We start from the raw sequence: 19,911 nt of genomic DNA, 5'->3' as shown, positions 1-19,911 counted from the left end.
TCTCGTAAAGTCCTCATATGAGTGAAGTCATATGATTTTTGTCTTTCTCTAATTTCACCTGGCATAATACCCTCTAGTTCCATCCACGTAGTTGCAAATGGCAAGATTTCCTTCTTTTTGATTGCCGGGTAATACTCCATTGTATAGATATACCACATCTTCTTTATCCATTCATCCATCGATGGACATTTGGGCTCTTTCCATACTTTGGCTATTGTCGATAGTGCTGCTATAAACATGGGGGTGCACGTGTCCCTTCGAAACAGCACACCTGTATCCTGTGGATAAATGCCTAGTAGTGCAATTGCTGGGTCATAGGGTAGTTCTATTTTTAGTTTTTTGAGGAACCTCCATACTGTTTTCCAGAGTGGCTGCACCAGCTTGCATTCCCATTTGATCTGTTTTGCCACCAGCCAGTCTTATAATCTTCGGTGGTCCCAAGATTCTGTATCTGTTTTTATCTGTAGCTAAAATGGTTGTTTTTAAGAATTCTTTCTTAGATAAAATACTTCATGTTTTTAAGCATTAGTTTTCTAAACTATAAAATGGGACTTTAGGGGGCACGTGGCTGGCTTAGTCAGTAGAGGATGCAACTCTTGATCTCCGGATTGTGAATTCAAGCCCCCCATGGGGTGTAGACATTAATTACTTAAAAATAAAATCTTTTAAAAAATTTAAAATGGGCACCTGCGTGGCTCAGACCGTTAAGCATCTGGCTCTTGATTTCAGCTCATATCATGATCTCAGTTTGTGGATTTGATCCCCACTTCAGGCTCCCACAGTGACAGTGCAGAGCCTGTTTGGGATTCTTTCTCTCTCCCTCTCTCTGTGTCTCTCCCCCATTCACTCTTTCTCTGTCAGAAATAAAGTTTAAAAAAAATTAAAATGGACTTCCTTGGTAACTAACATTTATCGTGAGAATTACATTTCTTAAAATGTGTGCAGTGCCTTTAGCATAGTGCCTAACACATAGTGTGCTTAGATGTTAAATATCTTAATAGCGAACATTAACCTTAATATTGAAGCATTTATTAAAATCATAAATAAGGAAGCCTGTTACCACTGCTACTCAGCATTGTTCTGGAAGCTTTAGCCAAATCAGGAACACATGAAAAAGAAATAAGCATAAATGATTAGAATTAGTATTATTTGACAGTGCTGTGACTTTGTACTTGGAATTGAGAATTCACTGAAAAACCTAGAACTAATAAAGGACTAAATTCTAGGTCAGCTGTAAAGTCAGACATATGAAAAACCAACAGTGGTCCTAAAACCTACCCACTGATTATGTAATGGAGATGAAAGGTGTTCACGATAATGAGAAATAAAAATTATGTATAAAATACATAATAAATATGGCCAGTTTCTGTAGAAAATATAAAATGTACATATAATTGAAGAAACAGATCTTGTTCCTAGATAGAAAGATGTAGTATTAGAAAGACTTTATGTCTCATATAATTAAATTTATGATACTTCTAGTAAATCTAAATAAAATAGTAGGAGAACTTAATAAAACATACACAGTCTTAAAAATAAACATGGAAGTATAATTAGACATATTTTTAGAATAAAAGTAATGACATGGGCTTACCTAATTGATAATAGTACACCTAAAATAAAGCAATGCAGGAATAAAAGTCAGAAATAGTTCCAAATATTGGGGCACCTGGGTGGCTCAGGCACTTGGACGTCCGACTTCGGCTCAGGTCATGATCTTATGGTTCATGGGTTCGAGCCCTGTGTCGGGCTCTGTGCTGACAGTTCAGAGCCTAGAGCCTGCTTCAGATTCTGTGTCTCCCGCTCTCTCTGTCCCTCCCCCACTCATGCTCTCTCTCCCTCAAAAAAAAAAAAAAAAAAAGAATTAACATTTAAAAAAAAAAAGATACTGTTCTAAATATAAATAAGTGATTAGTATATGATAAAGATATTTTTTAATTAGTAGAGGAAAACTGGCTATCCAGTAAGTGATGTTGGGAGAGACAACTGCCTGATCATTTGGGAGAAATAAATCTAGATTCTTTCTTGCATGCTTAGAAAATACATTTTAAATAGATTAATGTATTTTAAGATTTTTTCAAGTACATATTTATTAGAAGAGAGGGATGTATTTCTATAAAACAGTGATGGAGAAAGCCTGGGATTCTGCATTATTAAGTTTCATCAATTAAAACTTCTGAATTTTACAAAATTAAAATACCAAGAATATTCTTTGAACTGATAAGAATGTGACGTTAGGTGAAGGGGTGTGTTTTTACTATGCTAAAACCACCTTCTGATCTTATTCCTAATGGTATGTCCAGCATTACGTGTCTTTCCCTCCGATAACGAAATTGCTGTGACTAGAAGACTAGACTTGATTGCTTTGATTGCCCCATCACTTGTAGTTCTGTAACACTTGGGAGTCACAGGATTTTTTTCTCAAAAGCCTTGATGAGACAAGTCTTGTATATTTATAAGATTATTTAATTTAGTATTGTAAAATTAAACAATAGGCTTTTCAAAAAAACCTTAGCACTTGTTTTGTAAATAAAGCCCTTTGTAAGGTGGTAAGTGATTATAGAATGTTTTCTCACAGGCCAAAACTTACACAGACTGCCATGGTTTCCCATTATAATCAGTGGGAACATTGTACTGTTCCTCTTAATGGTAAACTTTGGCATTAATGGCTGGAAATGGTGATACACATTTATGAATGCATACTTTAGATAACCATAAACTTGGGAAGTGTTACTAATAAATGGTCCCTGAAGTATCTGGTACACAGTAACCAGTGCATTGTCAGCACTCACCGCAGTTTACCAGTGGTTGGAGCCTATGCAGATATGCACAGGTGGGTAGTAACATGTGCAGCATACTTGGAATTTTTTTTTTTTTTTTTTTTTACATGAAATGAGCATAATTTCCTTAGAACATTTTGGTGCAATATCATGGGATATGAGGGCACCTGGAGCAGAGATTTATAGAAAACATTATAGGGACAAAAAGCATGATGGGAGCATCTGATGTTACAGTCTTCTGTTCATACTGTGACCAGACTCTGACCTCATAAAAGGAAAAATGGAAGTTGTAAGTATAAAACCCATATTAAACAAAAACTTCCAAGAGATGTTTCAAATGGCCAGAAATGAATACAGCTGCTGTGTAATTATCTGAAGGTTGTATCTGTTGCTGGCCTGAGTATTGATGTATAATTTACCTAAGGTATTAGAGGACTTCACCTGTCTAATTTTCTAATCCTTTACTTCCTTTATAATGGATTGTAATGGAGATATAAAACCTTAGGTTAGAGCCTTTGGAAATAATGGCTGAGGTGTCAGTCTAATCTTGTGGCTGTCATTACTGGGGAAAGCCTGCATCTGACTGCCTACAACATGATCTTTGATAGTATTCTTCAGAAATCTTGCCCAGGCAGCACTTTTTTAAAAACTTACTTAAATCTTATTCCACCAGTTAAAATACAAATAAAGTTCCAAAGGTTGGTTGGTTGGTCGTTGGGTGGTTTTGTTTTTTTGTTTTGTTTTGTTTTTTCAATGTTTCTTTACTAGCCTAGTGACCAGCCCACTAAAGATAACCAGGTTTAAACTCTGGTCTAATAAGTAGGTGAATTCAAATTTGTGCTAAAGATTTAAATTGGTAGAAATAAAACTGTAGACATTTTTGTTGAGGGTCTAGATTATTTTGAAATCCCCAGAGGATAGGGTAGTTTCTTATCTTTTGGTTACGTTTTAGGTCGTTCAAGCCCTCAGTTAGACCCTTTGAGAAAAAGCCCAACCATGGAACAAGCAGTACAGACCGCCTCGGCCCACTTACCTGCTCCAGCACCTGTTGGGAGGAGGAGCCCTGTATCAACCAGGCCTTTACCATCTACCAGCCAAAAAGCAATAGAGAATCAAGAGCACAGGCGAGGTAGAACTTTAGCTATTTACTATTCATTAATTGACTGATCCACATTTTCCATTCACCTTATTTTTCATTAAAAAGATTTACTTTATACAAATGATCCTAGAAGGTTTAAACTGAACTTGATAGATGTTCAGTCTTTCAAATTTGACTCAAAGTAGTGATGGTGGTGGGGGTATGGATTTTTTGCTTTTTGTTTTGGGTTTCTTTGTTTTCCCCATTTTTGAACTTTACAGAAGTGTTTGATTTTGCGTACTGAGCTGATTTGTGACTTTGTATATCTTTTGTAGCTGAAGTACACAAAGTTTCAAGACCAGAAAATGAGCAACTCAGAAATGATAGCAAGAGACAAATCGGTAAGTTACTTTATTCTGAAAGCCATAGTCTGTGCTGTTCAGTTAGAAGGAACATTTGATGCATAATTACTTTTAAAGAATGAAAGCCTGGAGTTGGCGACTATGAAGGAGTAGCACTGGGGAGTTTTATTGGGGAAACAAAACATTTCTTAATCTTGATTAGGGCACTAGTTGTGCAGATGTATGCATGTAGCAGAATGTTATAGAATTATACATAAAGATACACCAAAAAGCGAGTATGCACAAAAAACTGTTGAAATCGGAGTGAGATTGGTATTATAATTATATTGTGCCAGGGTCAGTTTCCTGGTTTTTGTAAAGTAAAATAGTTAAATAAGATTTTACCATTAGATGGGAGACTAGGTAATGAGCATATAGGACTGCTCGGTACTATATTTTCAATTTTTTTGTGTCTAATTGTTTTAAATTACAAGTTGTTGGGTTTTTTTTAATGACCATTATATTTCTGGAATAAACTCTACTGGATGGTAGGCTTAAAGTATATTGACTTTATCTGTCAGTAAGATTTGTATACTTAAATTGTTGTATGGTTTCCTCATTTGTACTTTTGTATTCTTTTTTTACATTTTTGTGTCAGTTTCACATTAGCATTATAAAATTATTTTCAATGTTTTCTATGCTGTTAGGAGTAAAATTATCTGTACCTTGAAGGTTTGAGGCTTTCTTAATATAATTATTTAACCCCTGAGCCTTTTTTCTATAATTGTTGAAGAATTTTAATTTTCTTAAATGATTTTTGACTTCATATGATTGTACTCTTCTGTTTTGTAATCTATAACATTTATCCCCAGATTCATTCATTTTATTAATACTTTCAAATATATTATTAGAGGATAAAGTATTATTTTAAATGTCCAAATTAAAAAATAAAAGGCAGGTTTTAACCACCTTGTTTAGGTAATAATAAGAAAGTGATTTTTCACTTCAGAAAACGTATACTGTATTTCTCTTGTACGTTGCTGTATGTATTTTTGTATGTGCTATGTGCCATAGAATACAGAAGTTTTGGTTTGATTTACTACATTTCGCTTTTTTTTTTATCTTGAAAGAGAGAGAACTTCTCTCTCAAAATAAGATAAATGCCACGGTGCAACTTCGGGTCAGGTCATAAATTCATAGTTTGTGAGTTTGAGACCTGCGTCGGGCTCTGGGCTCTGCACTGACAGTGCAGGGTCTGCTTGGGATTCTTGCTCTGTCCCTCCCCCACTCATGTGTTTCTCTCTCTCTCAAAAATAAATAAATAAATCTAAATAAAAGAAAAAAAGAAGATAATTGCCATACTACCCATCATTTAAAAATCATATAAAGTAATAAATAAAAGGACCTTTTACTGCCCTTATATTCATCCCTCAAAGGTTCATGAACAGAACAGTGAATATTCTTTCAGATTGTTTTTCTCATGGTTTTACAAACAGACTACACTTCAACTTTTTTTAACACGGAAAGATTGTGCTATACTTAACTTCCTGGCTTGTGGCCAAAGTGTTTTTAATAGTGAAGTTGTTGAATGTTTTAAACATCCTGCTTATCTAGATCTAAGTGTCTGGATATGCCGCTGTGGCTTTTTGTGGTTTGTTTTCTCAAACATGGGCAATTTGCCAAACTTCAGCAAACACTGATCACAAACCTATTACTGTGCAGCCACTTTCTGATCTTTGTCAGTATTAAACATTTCACATAATTATAATCATTGAATTCATACTGCTTTGTGTTGTTGCTGTTAACTCACATCAGTCACTGCTCCATATTCCTCTTTTGTTTTTTCTTAACTTTTCCTCTTGTGTTGTATATTTGGGTTCTCAACTTTTCACTGTCATTTATGCTACTTTGGTATTTCATTATCATATCTCATAAATCCTGTTATCATAATAGAGAAAGAATAGGTGCTAGAAGACTTGAATAATATGAAGACATTTAGAGGGAGAAAAGAAAGGTGAAAGAGGAAGTGGTTGGAGTGGTTGAGACCTGGTGCTTCTTTTGTGATCTGTGATGTGGAAAGAATACCTCCTGCCTTGCAATTTGTGTTTATTAGTGTTCATTTATTTTTCTCATTCTAAATGTTGATTCTTATGATCCTTTCATAGAAGACTTCCTAAATTTTGAGAATTCACTATACGTTTGGCTATACATTGTAGGAATTAAAACTATAAGCAGAGCAAAGCCCCTCCCTCAAAGAGTATTAGAGTAATTTGGTACAGGAGCCTCCAAAATTGTTTGGTTGTACACTCTGTAAATAACATATATGAGTGTGGACCCCATAAAAATAAATTTCATGTGCATGGTTCTCAGCCTACTATATATTAAGTGTTAGTGAAACTCCTTTTTTTTATATATAAAAACTACAAGTACAGTGATGTGTATAGAGACTTGTAAGCATTTTTGTTGTTGACTACAATAATAGTTTCTGTCCTAAACCAGCTTATTCTTTCTTTATTGACCTAGTTCCAGGTGCTCCTTCAGCTCCAAGAAGAGGACGTGGAGGTCATCGAGGTGGCAGGGGACGATTTGGTATCCGACGAGATGGTCCAATGAAGTTTGAGAAAGACTTTGACTTTGAAAGTGCGAATGCACAATTTAACAAGGAGGAAATTGACAGAGAGTTTCATAATAAACTTAAATTGAAAGGTGAGTTTTCGTTTTTCTATTCAGAAAATGTTCTGATTTGACTTGTGAATCATGGATGTTTAATAGAAGTCTTGACTTTCTGGTATGTGCTTGCTTTTCATTAGAAGATAAACTTGAGAAGCAGGAAAAGCCTGTAAATGGTGAAGATAAAGGAGACTCAGGAGTTGATACCCAAAACAGTGAAGGAAATGCAGATGAAGAAGATCCACTTGGACCTAATTGCTACTATGATAAAACCAAATCCTTCTTTGATAATATTTCTTGTGATGATAATAGGTACAGTCTTTTAAGCTGCTCTTATATTCTTAGCTTGAAATATGAAATGATTTCTTAGAAATTCACAAACTTTAATGAATACTTAAAGATATCTAATGACTATAATTTTTTAATGTTTTATTTTACTGGAAGAAAATAATCCATACTAAAATTTTCAGTGATATTACTCCTTGTGAAGAAGAAATAACCATATACTTTTGTTTAGGGATGCATTCACATTTGAAAATTGGTAATTAAACCAAAAGCTAACATCTGACATCTAAGTAAGACCTTTTATTTTACTCCTCTTCAGTGTGGTTCAAATGAAGCCAGGGCCAAAAGCACTAATGTTACTTTGAAGTTTGTTGATACAGTAAAACTTTGTCATATCACAGCAAATGTGGATCCAGAAAATTGTCAGGTTAATTGAAAGATCCAGCATCACGAGTTCCAGAGTTTCTGCTACCCAAGCCACATTTTCATTCTCCTGACTATAGTTTGGTGCCACCTGGTGGCAGTTGTCTACTTCAGTGTAAACACGGATGGAGATGTTGTGATCAAAGTCCTGATTGTCTGGGCTGGAGCAATTTACTACAGCAGCAGTAGCAATTTAATTTTTTTTGTTGTTTATTTATTTATTTTGAGAGTGAGACAGAGAGCGAGCATGAGCAGAGGAGGGACAGAGAGAGGGAGAGAGAATCCCAAGCAGGTTCCACACTGTCGGAGCAGAGCCTGATGCAGGGCTTGATCCCACGAACCATGAGATCATGACCTGAGCTGACGCCAAGAGTTGGACACTTAACTGACTGAGCCACCCAGGCACCCCTGCAGCAGTAGCAATTTAAACACTTGCTTCAGACACCAGGTCCAGGGACTGGGCCGGGAACATACTAGGAACTCGGGGACTTAGCTTCCTTCTTCCAGCTTCCTGAGACAGAGTCCCCTTTCCTGGCTTTGCCCTCTCTTACATTGGGCCAAAGGGAGAGTGGAGTCAGTTGCCAATCCTATATTTGAATTCCCATTATATTGGGGGCTATTACCATGTTTGTTTTATATACTGTATTTGAAAAAAACTAATACTGGTCATATTTGCACATGAAATTTAAGAGAATATCATGAGGACATTTTGCCATGGATGGCTTGTGATGACTTAGATAAGGTGCTTGGTTTTTCATTTTTTATTTTTTTAATGTTTATTTTTGAGAGTGCACAGGGGAGGGGCAGAGAGAGGAGACAGAATCCCAAGCAGGCTCCACACTGTCAGCGCAGATAAGGTGCTTATTTTTATTTGATCTTTAGGAATTACTTATCTGTAATTTGGGAATTAGTGTCACATAGTTTTGCCGGAAAATGTTCTTACAACCTGATACAGTAGAGTTTATTCTTATAACAGAGAACGGAGACCAACCTGGGCTGAGGAAAGAAGATTAAATGCCGAAACATTTGGAATCCCACTTCGTCCAAACCGTGGTCGTGGCGGTTACAGAGGCAGAGGAGGTCTTGGTTTCCGTGGTGGCCGGGGACGTGGTGGTGGCAGAGGTGGTACCTTCACTACCCCTCGAGGATTTCGTGGTGGATTCAGAGGAGGTCGTGGGGGCAGGGAGTTTGCAGATTTTGAATACAGAGTAAGTATTGTCTGCTTTGGGGTTGGCAGGCAGTTTTATGAAATTTGGAATGTTTTTACTTTATATTGGGTGAATATTTTTAAGACATTGTATAACTTCCATTTTGACTCTTCAGTGGGGGATGAGGTTGTTTATATAATTATAAGGAGCAGTAATTTCTTGGCTAATGAGTCCCAAGTTTTTTTTAACTGTTTCCATTTGGAGGAAGCGAAAGATAGAAATGAGATTGGGGTGGAGGGGTCTTTTTTATTATAGAACCATGGTTTTAGATTTCATGGATAGTAAAATTTCCCCCAAAAATAAAAAATGTATTAGAGATAGGCTTAGGATTTTTTTTGTTTTTTTTGGAGGCATGGGGGATTGCTAAAGAAATTATACCAAAAAAAGATTGTATAATATCACCTTTATTTCATATTATGGAGTGTGTTTTAACACCAAAAGAGTCTAGGAAGCACATACTCCAGAGTGGAAAGCATTCATAGCAGCCAACATTTATATAGAATTTTGCATGTACTGGGCATTGTTCTAAATGTTTTTTGTGTATTAACTCGCTTAAACCTCACATGAACTCTGTAAGATAGTACTATTCTTATCGCCATTTTACAGATGAAGAAATAGGTATTGAGATAGTAAATACCTTGTCCAAGGTCAGCTAGTAAGCGATGCTTCAGGGTCTCAAGCCTTGTAAGTTTGTTTCTGAGTCAGTACCCTTAATTTAGTTTTGTGGAAAATTCAACTATGTTTTCCCTGGTTTTCTTATTTTACCTTGGTCTTGAAAATACTGTGATATGTTGGTATTTGCAAACTGCTGCTAGAAAACTATATAGCTCTGTATAGTATTGTTTATATATATAATTAATTTATTTAAAGGAGTCTGTCAATTAAGTCAGTGTCACTTCCTAGTTTATTGATTTTTAGGTTTAGTAGAGAGGAACTTTATATAATCACAGAAGGGATCAAAATCACCGTATAAAGAGATCTAAGAGTTGCACAGGGCAGCTGGAAACAAAAAGACCTACTGGCAGGAGGTTCACTGTCCATTATTTGAACTGGACATTGTTGAGATCCTTCTTGAAGGATCAGTGTTAGTGGCTTTTGGGTCTGGTCTGTTAACTTTGACACCTCTGATACTGTATCATCCAGCCAAGACTGCTGAAAATTAGCCTCAGTTCATTAGCTCAGGCTATCCAGCACTGGTGACCTGGTACAGCTACAGGACTTATAACTTGGGAAGTTGCCGTTCTGGCTGGGGAGACTGTGTCTTAGGAGTTACAGAATGCCTTTTGCTTGTCACTATTAAGGTTCTTGCCAGTGACCTTTTGCTTATAGAGGTCAGTAGCCTTTTCACAAATATTTGCCCTGAACTCCTCTGCAGTATTTGACACTGACAACCACTGATCCAACTTAGAAACTTTCTTCCTAGTTTTTTTTTTTTTTTTTAAATACTGTTATTTGGGGTCTTTTTGTTTTGTTTTTTTCTTTTTAAAAAATAACACATATTCCAGGGCACCTGGCTGGTCAGTCAGTGGAGTATGAGTCTTGACCTCGGGGTTGTGAATTTAAGCCCTACATTGAGTGTAGATATTACTTTTTTCTTTTTGTTTTAATCTTTAAAAACAATTTTTTTTTTTTTTTTTTTTTTTGCTTTTCAATATCTTACTCAGAAAAGATTATAAGCATTGAGGCAAGTTTTCATTTTAAAATGGAATACAATGTAAAAAAAAAATTGTTTTAATGTTTATTTTTTGAGAAAGAGACAGAGAGAGAGAGACAGACAGAGCATGAGCGGGGGAGGGGCAGAGAGAAGGAGACACAGAATCTGAAGCAGGCTCCAGGCTCTGATCTGGCAGCACACGGCCTGACGTGAAGCTCGAACTCACGAACCGGGAGATCATGACCTGAGCTGAAGTCAGACGCTTAACCGACTGAGCCACCCAGGCACCCCAAGTGCAGCTATTACTTAAAAATAAAATATTATTTAATAAAATCTTTAGAAAATAATAATAACATGTGTTCCTCACCACAGCCAGGCACTTCATGATCTGACTGCTTCTTCAGGTCATAAGTCTTATACTGGCTCTGGTCTTTTTTGCCAGTGGGACTCACCATTTCTTTATTCACTCTGCTGCAGATATGTGGACCTTCTTGCTCTTGTTCAGTGCCAAACTTACAACTATCTCAGAACCTTTTCACCCATTCCTTCTGCCCAGAATGTTCAGTTTGCTCCTTGTAAGCATTTGTGCTCATGTTTAGGCTCCTGCTTCCTCTCCCTTCTTTCTTTTTCCTCTACCTTCCCCTTTCTTTCCTCCTCTCCTTTGTAAACGTGTTGATTCATCGCTTTTAATTGGTTTTTCACCTAGGACCTTCTGTGCTTCTACCTGCATTTCTCTGTCTTTATGTGCTTTATGTCCTGTGACCAACTTAAACTTAACCTTCCTCAAATGACCTTATCATCTTCTAGCCTTTCCACCGTCTCCGCACAGCCTCCTCCCAGTGTCTGCATTGGCTAATGGTGTGTCACTCTTTTCATCTCCCAGGCAGTATAGCCCGTGTCCGCATTACCACATTTATTCCTGTGAGATGTCCCTGCCAGCTACCATAGCAACTCACTGATTGGTCTTCAGACATTCAGTCTCTTCTTTACCTCACTTCAGGCATGTCATTACCTGCTGAAGAACCTATGACACCTTCTTGTTGAAGACCACATTGAGTCAGCTTGGTTTGAGAAAAAGTACATTTAAATTAAACTTGGATCCCAATGAGGATTTTAGTGATTGTTGCTAGTGTGACCTCAGTTGAGTCGTCAAACCTTTCAGGCCCTCAGTTTTCACATTGTGGAAATAGAGTTAACACAGTTTTATCTCCTGTACACCTTCTAAAGATCATTAAAGTTTCAAAGTTGGAAAACATTTGAGAGGTCTGAGCTCTTGGCCAAGCCATGAGTCCTGAAGTATCCCTGTTAGGGAGCTGGCAGCTTACTTTTTCTAAGAGCATCCATCCTACCTCAGGAATGGTCTTAATTGTTTCAATTTCACAATGTGAGTGAAGATTTTTTTCCCCTGTATCCTCACCCTATTAGTTTAACTCTACCCTTGTAAAAGTACAGAATATACATAATTGTCTTAATAATTTTGCAGATATTTGAAAAAAGAGCTGTCATGTTGTCTGTAAGATTGAACTATTATTTCCCTTTATCTGAACAGTCATCCATAAACTGTTGATTAACTGCTGGGTGCACAGTACATACATTTATGAATACAAACATTTTTTGAAGCTCTGTCTCACTCTTTGGTCACTTTGAGCCTTCAGTTAAATCCCCGTCACATACATTGCAGAATTAGAATGCACTGTAGAAGTTATCTGCATGAGTCTTTATCCACATTAGTGTATCCTTGACAAATAGTCCAGCCTCTGCTTGAGTGTTTCAAGGGGTGATAGATTGACCGGACCCTAGGTATTGCCCTGATGACAAGAAGGTTCAAATGTGACCTTGTACTGCCTGCTCTTCGTACTCTTTGAGGATCCTGCTAATGTATCCAGCCCCATTTTTCATTACCCTTTAAGCTGTCTGGTTCAAGCAGTTTGACTCGTGGTCATCACTTGTATACACTGTCCTTGCCAACACTGACCTCATTCCTTGACCAAATACATTGAATTCATATATGCCATGCACTAGCCTGGATGTTAGTGTGAGCAAAACAGATGCAGTCCTAGCCTTCTTGTGTTTTAGTCCAATGTAGAGATAGACACAGCTGAAAGTCAAGGGGTCCCTTTCACACCCTTCACAGTCTTGTCCAAGGTATGCTCTGTCTTCGGAAACTTCTCTTCCTTCCTCCACAGATTGCTTCCTTTTCTGACCTCTTGTGGTATCTGCTTTCATTGGCACACATTTTAACACTCATTTTCCATATTTCATGTGTTTTGTTCTGCATCGCCAGCTAGATGGGAGTCTCTTGGCAATTAGTGAATATGTATTTTACTTTCATTTCCACCAATGAACATGGAACCATAGTGGGTTTGAAGTAAATGCTCAGCATGCTGATTAGGAATACACTATTTCAGCCTTCAGTAAGGCAGAAGATCCATCAGTGTGGCTAGCCCTTGATTGCCCATTCCAAAGTTGCATGACCCTTATGTCTGCCACTAGAGCAGTGACCTTCTCTGCATTCTATGCCTTCTAAATCATATCACCTGGCAGAAATAGTGATCACTATTACATAAAGGAGATTTACTTTCAAGGATTAAACCTGTTTCTAAAACAACATCTAATACTTCTCATAAATGGATGTCAGTGGCATTTGCAGCAGCCTTTATGTAATGGGTTGGCTTTGTTCTTTGTGCTCTATTGGCATGAATCATTAGTTTTGAGGTGTACATAAGCAAGTGGTTGTTTAATGAAAACATGGGCAAAGCAGAATTGTAGATTTTTAGAACTCCTTTAAAGTATCAGCTGAACTGTAGGCTCTCTCTCACCCTACCCCCAATAGATAGTTAGGAAACCAAGGACCCAGAGAGGGTAACTTTTTTCTTTTCTTTTTTTTTTTTTTTATGTTTTTAATGTTTATTTTTGAGAGACAGAGCACAAGTTGGAGAGGGGCAGAGAGAGAGGGAGACACAGAATCTGAAGCTGGCTCCAGGCTCCGAGCTGTCAGCACAGAGCCCGACACGGGGCTCGAACTCACAAACTGTAAGATCATGACCTGAGCTGAAGTCAGTCGCTTAACGGACTGAGCTACCCAGGCGCCCCAAGGTTAACTCTCTTGATATAGATACAAGCTAATAAAGCCAAAACTTCCTCTCATTGACTTCTAGCCCAGTTTTCCTCAAGGATAATGTTAGAAACATAAACTTGTGCTGAGCTTGGTCCTTTGATGCTTTGTGGGGGTGGAGGGCAAGGAGATCAGGTTGGGTGTAATAAGAGTATAGTCTGCTCTTATTTTATATGCTGCTTCTAAGATGGTTAAGCCACTATGGCAGGTAAGACAGATTACTTTCCGTTTGAGTCTGTTTTTTCAGATAGGGTCCAGAGACAAAGAGGTAACCAAAATGACTCAGCATGGTACTCTCTCTCCCTTCCCCCCTTTTGTTTTCTCCCCTCCCTCCCTCCATTTCTCTGTATCCCCCTCCTCTTCCCTTCTCTCTCTCCCTCTCTCTCTCTCTCTCTCTCTCTCTTGCTTTTTTTTTTTTACCTTTCAGAAAACCACAGCTTTTGGACCCTAAAATAGGTCTGGATTGATCGTACAGCTTTCTGAAAGGTAAAAAAAAAAAATGGGGGCATGTGAAGGTTGGCTTTGGTGGGGGACAGTGGGGTGGGATTATCTTCAGTTTATTTCTTTCTGTACCAGTTTACACCATGCCATTTGTATTCCAGTTTAATGACGTTGTACAAATGGTTTGGTGCCGTATACACAGATAAAGTTAAATCTTTAACATAGGAAATAGTGTATTTCTAACAGGATGAAAATCAGCAGTTAAAATCAGGTATGTGGTAACAACTAGTCCTGAGGAAAACAGGCCCCTGGCTCTGATGTTATATACAAGACTTTAGATTAGGATTCGTCTCACTAGGAAGCTAGAGACTCTCTGACATTTTTGTTTTTTCCATGGTTACTTTTTAAAAATTACCCTGTCAGCTTGCTGATTTGCAGAACTTATTTGAAATTTAAAAGTTATCGTTTTAAAATGAATTTCTAAATCATTGCTTTCTCCTTGCATGAAACTTTGGAGAGAAATGTTATTTTACTGTCTGGATATTTTATTGCTTAGTAAGGACATCAGAGACTTAGGGATTTTATTAATCTTTTTCCAGAGTATGTTGTCAGTTATATTGGATGACCTTGGCTAACTGTGTTGAAAGTTTAAGTTCTATCATTGTGTTTAAAAATAATTAGGATGCAAACAAAGATAGTAAGGTATGCCTATATCTTAGGGGGCCTTCTTGCTGGAACCAGCCCACACCATGACTGCTTTAACCTCCACTAACTGGAAAATGCAGTTAACAAATAACGAGCTACTGCTGGGTGTGTGGAAGTTATAAAATGTTTTCCGGAAATTAGTGAAAAGATTTATACGTGAAAGGAAAAGGAGGGTATATTTAAAAGTAATGGGAAGTATACTTAAGTAAATTAGAAAGAAATACTAATAAACCAATCATGTGAAACTTGAGCTAATTTTTTTTTTCCTTTTTAGAAAGACAACAAAGTTGCTGCATAGTCTACAGACAAGTCTTTGAAAGTAGGTGAATTTCTAGCTCTTCATGGTCCTGAGAATTGGTTCCGGTCTTTGAGAAGAAGGAAGAGGTGAATCCGCTGTATATTTGTCACCAGCACTGGGTGTTTGTTTGTGTGTTTTTTTCTGCTTAATTTCAAAGATCCAATGCAGTTACTTTGGGGGGGAGGGGGGGGCGGGAAGGCTCATCTTAAAAAATGAGCATTAAATATATTTGGAATAGCAGAAGGTTAAGTAATTTCTTATGTATAGTTAAACTACAACAGTACTTCAATGGGACTTATAAGTATTTTTTCATCACTGAAAGGATTTTTCTTATCACTAAATTGTATTTGGCAATGATTGTAAGTTGCCTGCAGATAGGGCCGTGATACTGTGTTTTGAGCCACAGAAGGTTGTGTGTGTGTGTGTGTGTGTGTGTGTGTGTATCTTTCTCTCTTTGTTTCTTTCTTTTTGGAAATCCTGTAATATCCCTTTTGAGGTAGCTTATTTCGTCAATTAATTAGGGTGCTGGATGGTAGAGAATTTTGTCAGTCAACTATGTAAACACAGTAAATACTGTTTCTTAGGCAAAGGTAACTTTTTTATATAGTTGTAAAATTCCATTATATTCCATTGCCAAAGAAACATTAAGAACTTTGTATAGCTGTATAAAAAGCAACTAATTTTTTAAAGAATAAACATTTTAAAGTCAGCAAACATACTGTGTCCTTGCAGAAGTTGATGTGCTGAGGAGCAGAGCTATGGGTGGTGGGTCTTTTTTCATAGTTCCAGGCTTGAGATTTCTGATTTTGATTTTTTTTTTTTTTTTTTTTTTTTTTTTTTTTTAATGTTTGGAACACAAATGAGGATTTGATACATTTCTTCCATTACCTGAAAAGGATAAATTACTCATACTCATTGTAAGAACTTCATTTTATAACAAATGGCATATCACAGGATTTGTCCAAATAATAAATATTTTCAGTAAATGAATGTAAATAATCATAGATAAGAATGTACTTAGCTGTATTTTCAAATAAGCACCCTCCCCTTTTTTAAGACAATAAAACTGGGCATCAATTAACCTGTTCTTCCAGATATGCCTGGAATTTTGTTGTAATACCTTGATTCATTCCATTATATTTCAAGAGGATTCAGAGTGTTAGATATTATTTTGGCAACCTATAAGATATCCTAACACTGGTCCTTGGGCCTGTGGCCCACAAATGACTCAGTAATAGAGTTCATTGCTAATTATAAATCACTAGTAAATCTTTTTGATATTTTAAGCTATAGTGGGGGAAAAATCTGGCCATTTTTGCGTTTTTATGAAGGCCATAGAATAAAGGGATCCAAAGATTTAAATATTTTTATCTATTTTGATTTTTGTTAACTTTGTCCTTGAAGTATTCAATAGTGATAAAGATGTGGAAAACTGCACTGTAGGAGAATTGGAATATTTAAAGATGGTTGATATTTTTAATTTTAATTTTATATCTTTTGTATAGCTACACGGAAATGTTTTGTAATTTGGTTTCATTACTGAGGTCCAGTTCTTGCCAGCCATAGTTTAGGTAATATTGCTTAATACTGTTTGCTTGCATGTTAACAACAAAACCTTTTGGAGGACCCACAAATCATGATATTGAACACATTTCTGAAGCATTCTGAACATCAAAGCAAATGCTATGACAGTACCTATGTAGATTGTTGGAGATGTCCCGGGCCAATTCCAAGAAAAGCTGTAAATACCAGCTCTACATGCTCTGAAAGTATGCATTCGTGTGTTTTCCAAGGCCTCTGGGTCACTGACTAAGGCATTTTTTGCCCCAGTAAAAACTGGCAGCATGGCATACCTGCAGTGCACCTCACAATATTAAAGCAAGGTTTTTATTCTAAGACAGAATAAAACTGGTAAATAAAAAATGTTCGTCAAAGTTCTTTCTCTTAAAATAATAATGCCATAATAGAGAGAAACAATGAAAGACATCTTTTAAGTATAAGAATGGAGTTATGGTTATGTTTATATTCTCTAAAATAACTAAATTAATTTCCAACACTTTTCCTAAGACTAATTTATTGTTATAGGTAAAGCTAGAAGCTCCGTTCTCCCCCATTAGAGTTTGGAGTGTTCTTGAGTTACAGTCCCTGTCTTGAGAACACTAAGCCAGCCAGGCACAGGCCAGGCTGGAAGCCTCAGGCTAAAATGCTTCCTCTGTGGGCAGGCAAGTGTGAAAGAGAAGAGAGGGAAGGCTGACTCCTAAACTCATTTGTTGGATAGACCATTTCTTCCCCCCGAAAAGCAGGACTTATTGTAGGGGGTAGGGAGAGAGGTCAGGAATGTTAATCCAGCTCAGTGGCTCTTAATCACAGATTGAACTGATAACCAGAGAGCATTTAGAGGAGTATGAGGGGATGTGTTTTGGTTGTCACAGTGACCAGGGACCACCACTGGCATTTAAGAGCAAGGGCCAAGGATTGCAAAATCCTACACCATACTGGACAGTGCCACATAATCAGCTATCCAGCCCAAAGTGCAACGGTGACCCTTCCATTCTGAGAAACACTGGCTGAGTTCCCTCCACATGAAAAGACAGTGAGTAGGGAATTCATTCTTCTCCCTTCCCCAAAATCTTTAAAAACGTTTACTGAAAATGTGGTCTTCACATGGACTATGAAAGATCGAGGTATAAAGGGACCTTACTTCCAGTGGCACAATGTTTTGGAAACCCATTATCACAGGAATTACCACTTCAGCCTGGTCTCTTTCAAGAAATGGTTCACAAATCTCTTCTCCAAATCAGCTGAGGAACATTTTAAAGTACAAATTCCCATGCCCACATCTGGAGAGTCTGAGTCCGAAGTTCTACAGAGGAGCCTGGGCATCAGGCTATGTCCCCCAGGTAGTTCTGATCACAGGATTAGAAAAACAGCTTTAAAACAGCACAGCCAGAGGCGCCTACCTGGGTAGCTCATTCAGTTGAGTGTCCAAGTCTTAATCTTGGTTCACGTCTTGATCTCAGGGTCATAAGTTCAAGCCCCATGTTGGGCTTCTGCACTGGGTGTGGAGCCTACTTAATTAAAAAACCAAACAAACAAACAAATATATATATATATTTACTCGCACACACACACACATACTCACACACATATGCACACAGCACAGCTCATCTAATCCAGCCCCCTCCTTAAAGGGCCTTGGTAAAGTTTTCACAGTAGGATTATTTTACCATTTCTCCATCCTCTCAAATCTAGTACATCTTGGTTGTAACTGGGGCAGGAAGAGGGGGGAAGGACTAAGAGTCAGGAGGGAGCATTTCTGCAGGACAGAATCCAGGGAAAAACAGGGAGACAGAGACTCAAGTTTCCTATGGGTTTGGCTGATTTGAGTGCTGAGACTTGGTTTTTTATTCCTAGCATACAGGAAAAGGGTGTGGGTTGTTTCTGTGTCTCAGTTTTACATGGCTGTTGTCCCTGTCTCTGTGGGTTATCTGTCTGAAAGAGAAGCTGCACCTTTCGCAAGGCCACGCTAATCACTCAGATCTAATTATGTCCAGATTCTAGGATCCCCCTGCCCTATTATTAGTTCAGAGCTGGTTTAATTTGTGACTGTGGGGAGAGGTCACAGGATAGAGTAAGCAAGGTAAGTGATCTCTCTTAGGACCTTACATGTCACCAGTTTGCTTACTTAAACCATTTTGACTGTGGGTTTGTTTTTTGTTTTTTAATTATTTTTGAGAGAGAGAGAGAGAGAGAGAAAGAGCACACACGCGGGAGTGGGGGAAGAGCAGAGAGAGAGAGAAACAGAATCCGAAGCAGGCTCCAGGCTCTGAGCTGTCAGCACAGAGCCCGACGCAGGGCTCGAACTCATGAGCCGTGAGATCATGACCTGAGCTGAAGTTGGATGCTTAACCAACTGAACCACCCAGGTGCCCCTTGACTGTGTTTTTAAAAGACAACAGGTTTTATTTGTACATTGGAAGCCAATTTAGGGAAGTAAAGTAGCACCATTAATCTGTGAATCTAAGATACTAAATCGGGGTTTGCTCAGAGCAGACTGCCCTAGCTTCTCCCAAGATGGAGAAACAGGGATAACTTCTTGGAAGAGGTATTCCCTGACTAGCAAGGAGTTGGTCAAGTTAGGGAAGCAAGGGAGGCGTAGCTTTGAGCAGCAGGGGCTTGGCAGCCCGTGGCAGCCAGGCAGCCAGGTAGTGTGTGCACTGGGTAGCTAGAGGTGCAGGGCCCAGGCATTGCTCTTGGGGTAATCCCAAACTTCTGAGGAGGTGTGATGGCAAAGGTTCTTCCTGTGTTTTTCAGAGCCAGTGTTAGTAAAAGCAAGTTTGTGGTTTTGAGACATTTATAAATCTAGCTTCAGGAGCACGTGGTGAGACTATGAATCTAATGTGGTTTCTGTTCTCAGTGATGGTGCAGAGCTATGAGCCAGTGGTGTGGGTGTCCTTTAAATTTCAGCTCGGTTCATATTTAACGAACTTGGCTGACTGATTAAAATGTTTTCAGGTTTAGCTCACAAACGGATCAGAATAGACCTGAATCTAATTCTAGTTCATAATGAATGTTGATTTTAAGGAAATGCTTTAAAGTGCACTGATGTCCATGTTGTGGTTTATAAAGAAACAAAGTAGCACTGTGAGGCAAAAGCATATTTCAGTTCAATAATAAGGCTTTCTTAAAGTGACTCTCCCGTTTAGGAAGTCTTGCTTTTGCCCCCAGACTGAAGAGTAGTCTGAGAGTGCAAGGAAAGAGCAAAGAATACCAGTCTTGAGGGAGTGTGAGAAACTCGGGCCCAGGCGACATTGTGATGAATTCCAGTGAATGGTTTTCAGTCCTCCTGGTACAGAGGACAGGAACATGTTTACTAGATGTCTGGAGTGTGCCCCTGTAATCCTAGTGCTCAC

At 38.0% G+C, this 19,911-nt stretch overlaps 1 protein-coding gene across 4 annotated transcripts in view; it reads left to right on the top strand.

Annotated features, from left to right (window-relative positions):
• LSM14A (LSM14A mRNA processing body assembly factor) overlaps window positions 1-15,712 on the top strand; it is a 48,925-nt gene extending 33,213 nt beyond the window's left edge. The window contains exons 5-11 of one of the 4 annotated variants that reach the window (XM_058709256.1): window positions 3,733-3,909; window positions 4,194-4,259; window positions 6,723-6,905; window positions 7,010-7,181; window positions 8,554-8,785; window positions 13,982-14,040; window positions 14,975-15,712. In XM_058709256.1, the coding sequence (XP_058565239.1) occupies window positions 3,733-3,909; window positions 4,194-4,259; window positions 6,723-6,905; window positions 7,010-7,181; window positions 8,554-8,785; window positions 13,982-14,005 (854 nt within the window). In that variant the 3' untranslated portion in view covers window positions 14,006-14,040; window positions 14,975-15,712. The remainder of the gene's footprint in view (window positions 1-3,732; window positions 3,910-4,193; window positions 4,260-6,722; window positions 6,906-7,009; window positions 7,182-8,553; window positions 8,786-13,981; window positions 14,041-14,974) is intronic. The other 3 variants (XM_058709258.1, XM_058709255.1, XM_058709257.1) reach the window with 3 other exon arrangements.
• The last annotated feature ends 4,199 nt before the right edge of the window (window positions 15,713-19,911 follow it).

The sequence above is a fragment of the Neofelis nebulosa genome, chromosome 17 (genome assembly GCF_028018385.1).
Source record: "Neofelis nebulosa isolate mNeoNeb1 chromosome 17, mNeoNeb1.pri, whole genome shotgun sequence".
NCBI lineage: Eukaryota > Metazoa > Chordata > Mammalia > Carnivora > Felidae > Neofelis > Neofelis nebulosa.
Note: the sequence above shows the minus strand (reverse complement) of the source record. Positions and strands in the feature narration are given on the sequence as shown.